The sequence below is a fragment of the Schistosoma mansoni genome (assembly GCF_000237925.1).
Source record: "Schistosoma mansoni, WGS project CABG00000000 data, chromosome 1 unplaced supercontig 0010, strain Puerto Rico, whole genome shotgun sequence".
Classification (NCBI taxonomy): domain Eukaryota; kingdom Metazoa; phylum Platyhelminthes; class Trematoda; order Strigeidida; family Schistosomatidae; genus Schistosoma; species Schistosoma mansoni.
In genome coordinates, this window is record NW_017385987.1 from 1,278,204 (window position 1) to 1,279,618 (window position 1,415).

Below are 1,415 nucleotides of genomic sequence, written 5' to 3' on the forward strand. Positions count from 1 at the left end.
TCAACTGCTGATCCCATGAACTCCAACCAGGTAGTCTTTATCTACCAACGTGTTCTAGGTCAACATTCGATAACTGGATGTACTGATGCACATCATGGTCTGTTATCGTTAACTTTCTTCCAAGTTACTCCTACCTTAGTGTCGGGATAGGTGATTAGGGATTGATGATACACACCGCTGATGAAGATTCACAACTTCTAGTACATTGTCAGACCTATATTGTTCAACTGATTGTTCCACGATATATAAAGTGCTCTAAAGACATGATTAAGTGCTTGCAGCCTACTATTATGAACTGTTTCATAGGCAAAGACAGAGGATTGTTGCTCAACATAAATGTCCTCCGGTTTGGAAACGGAAGCTAGGGGGAACAGACCCGTCTGTTCGCGGGGATTACCAGTCACCGATGAAAGGACATTTATAACTAGCACATTGGCTGACAGTCTGGATAGAAAATTGGTTGTTGTTAACTAAATCTAAAAATAAGAAATGTGAACAACCGTGATATGTATGATGGGGGGGGTCAAGACTACAAATTCAAAACGGAAGTATATGCCATTTTGGCGAATGTATTTTGATAAGATGATTAAGCTTTATCATCTTTAAATATTCAGAGATAGCAGGAGTTACTCATGAGCAAACGAAATGAGAGCTTGACATATGAGCAACTGAAAAGACGAATGCGGGAAAATGTACAGATGATGTTTTCACGCAAGAGTAGACAGTATCTGAAGAAGTAGTGACTCTTTGAAATGACCACAAAATTGAAATGTCAACATGCAATTAAAATCCATGCAGCTTGACTTCCTCAGGAGTGACTATGTTCATCTCACACAAAAAAGACTTCAGATTATCCCTCTGATCACCTTGGAATTGTAACACCTCCCCATACTCTTCATGTTCAACTACTGTACCGTTACACGCGAAATGTTTCTTGCAGTACTTCAAGATTTTTCGCTTGTCAAACTTCTCTGGTATCCCTTGGACAGTAGTAAGTGTTTTGCGGCCATTTCGTTGTTGTATTCGAATATGAACAATCCTACCTTCAACATTGGATTCTCCTTCTTCTGCAAAAGGGTCTTAACACAGAAAGTAATAGGTACGTCGTAAGACCTACCATACGTCTGGAGGTTTTGAAAAGACATCAGTACCGTACTAAAACACGCCAAGCGCCTTTGGCAGTTGGACTATATAAACAAAACAATGAACCATACAGTAACATTTCGCAATTTACGCTGGTAGAGCTAGAAAACCACAAAACACATGAAAATAGCAGCCGCTATAGGGGTCTGGTGGTTTAAAAGTGGTATTTTTCTCCGCGGAGTAAATTCTATTGTTTTGATCGTTAATAACGTATCAAGACTACCGTTTATACTTTGATTGAATTTCTTTCCGTTAAAGTATTCGATTAGAGT

General features: G+C 39.2%; 1 protein-coding gene across 1 annotated transcript; it reads right to left on the bottom strand.

Moving 5' to 3' along the window:
• Nucleotides 1-538: 538 nt before the first annotated feature.
• Smp_019440 (translation factor sui1, putative) lies at nucleotides 539-1,163 on the bottom strand. The gene is made up of 2 exons (XM_018791961.1): nucleotides 1,118-1,163; nucleotides 539-1,079 (listed from the first exon to the last, which is right to left on the bottom strand). Exons 1-2 carry the CDS (start codon nucleotides 1,143-1,145, stop codon nucleotides 784-786), a joined length of 324 nt encoding a protein of 107 aa, XP_018644869.1. The 5' UTR covers nucleotides 1,146-1,163; the 3' UTR covers nucleotides 539-783.
• Between the last annotated feature and the right edge of the window lie 252 nt (nucleotides 1,164-1,415).

Coding starts and splice junctions, on each gene's coding strand:
- Smp_019440 (XM_018791961.1), bottom strand. CDS start 1,145: ATGTCTTTTCAAAACCTCCAGACGTATG. Junction 1,080..1,117: donor TCAAAACCTCCAGACGTATG/GTAGGTCTTACG, acceptor TTCTGTGTTAAG/ACCCTTTTGCAGAAGAAGGA.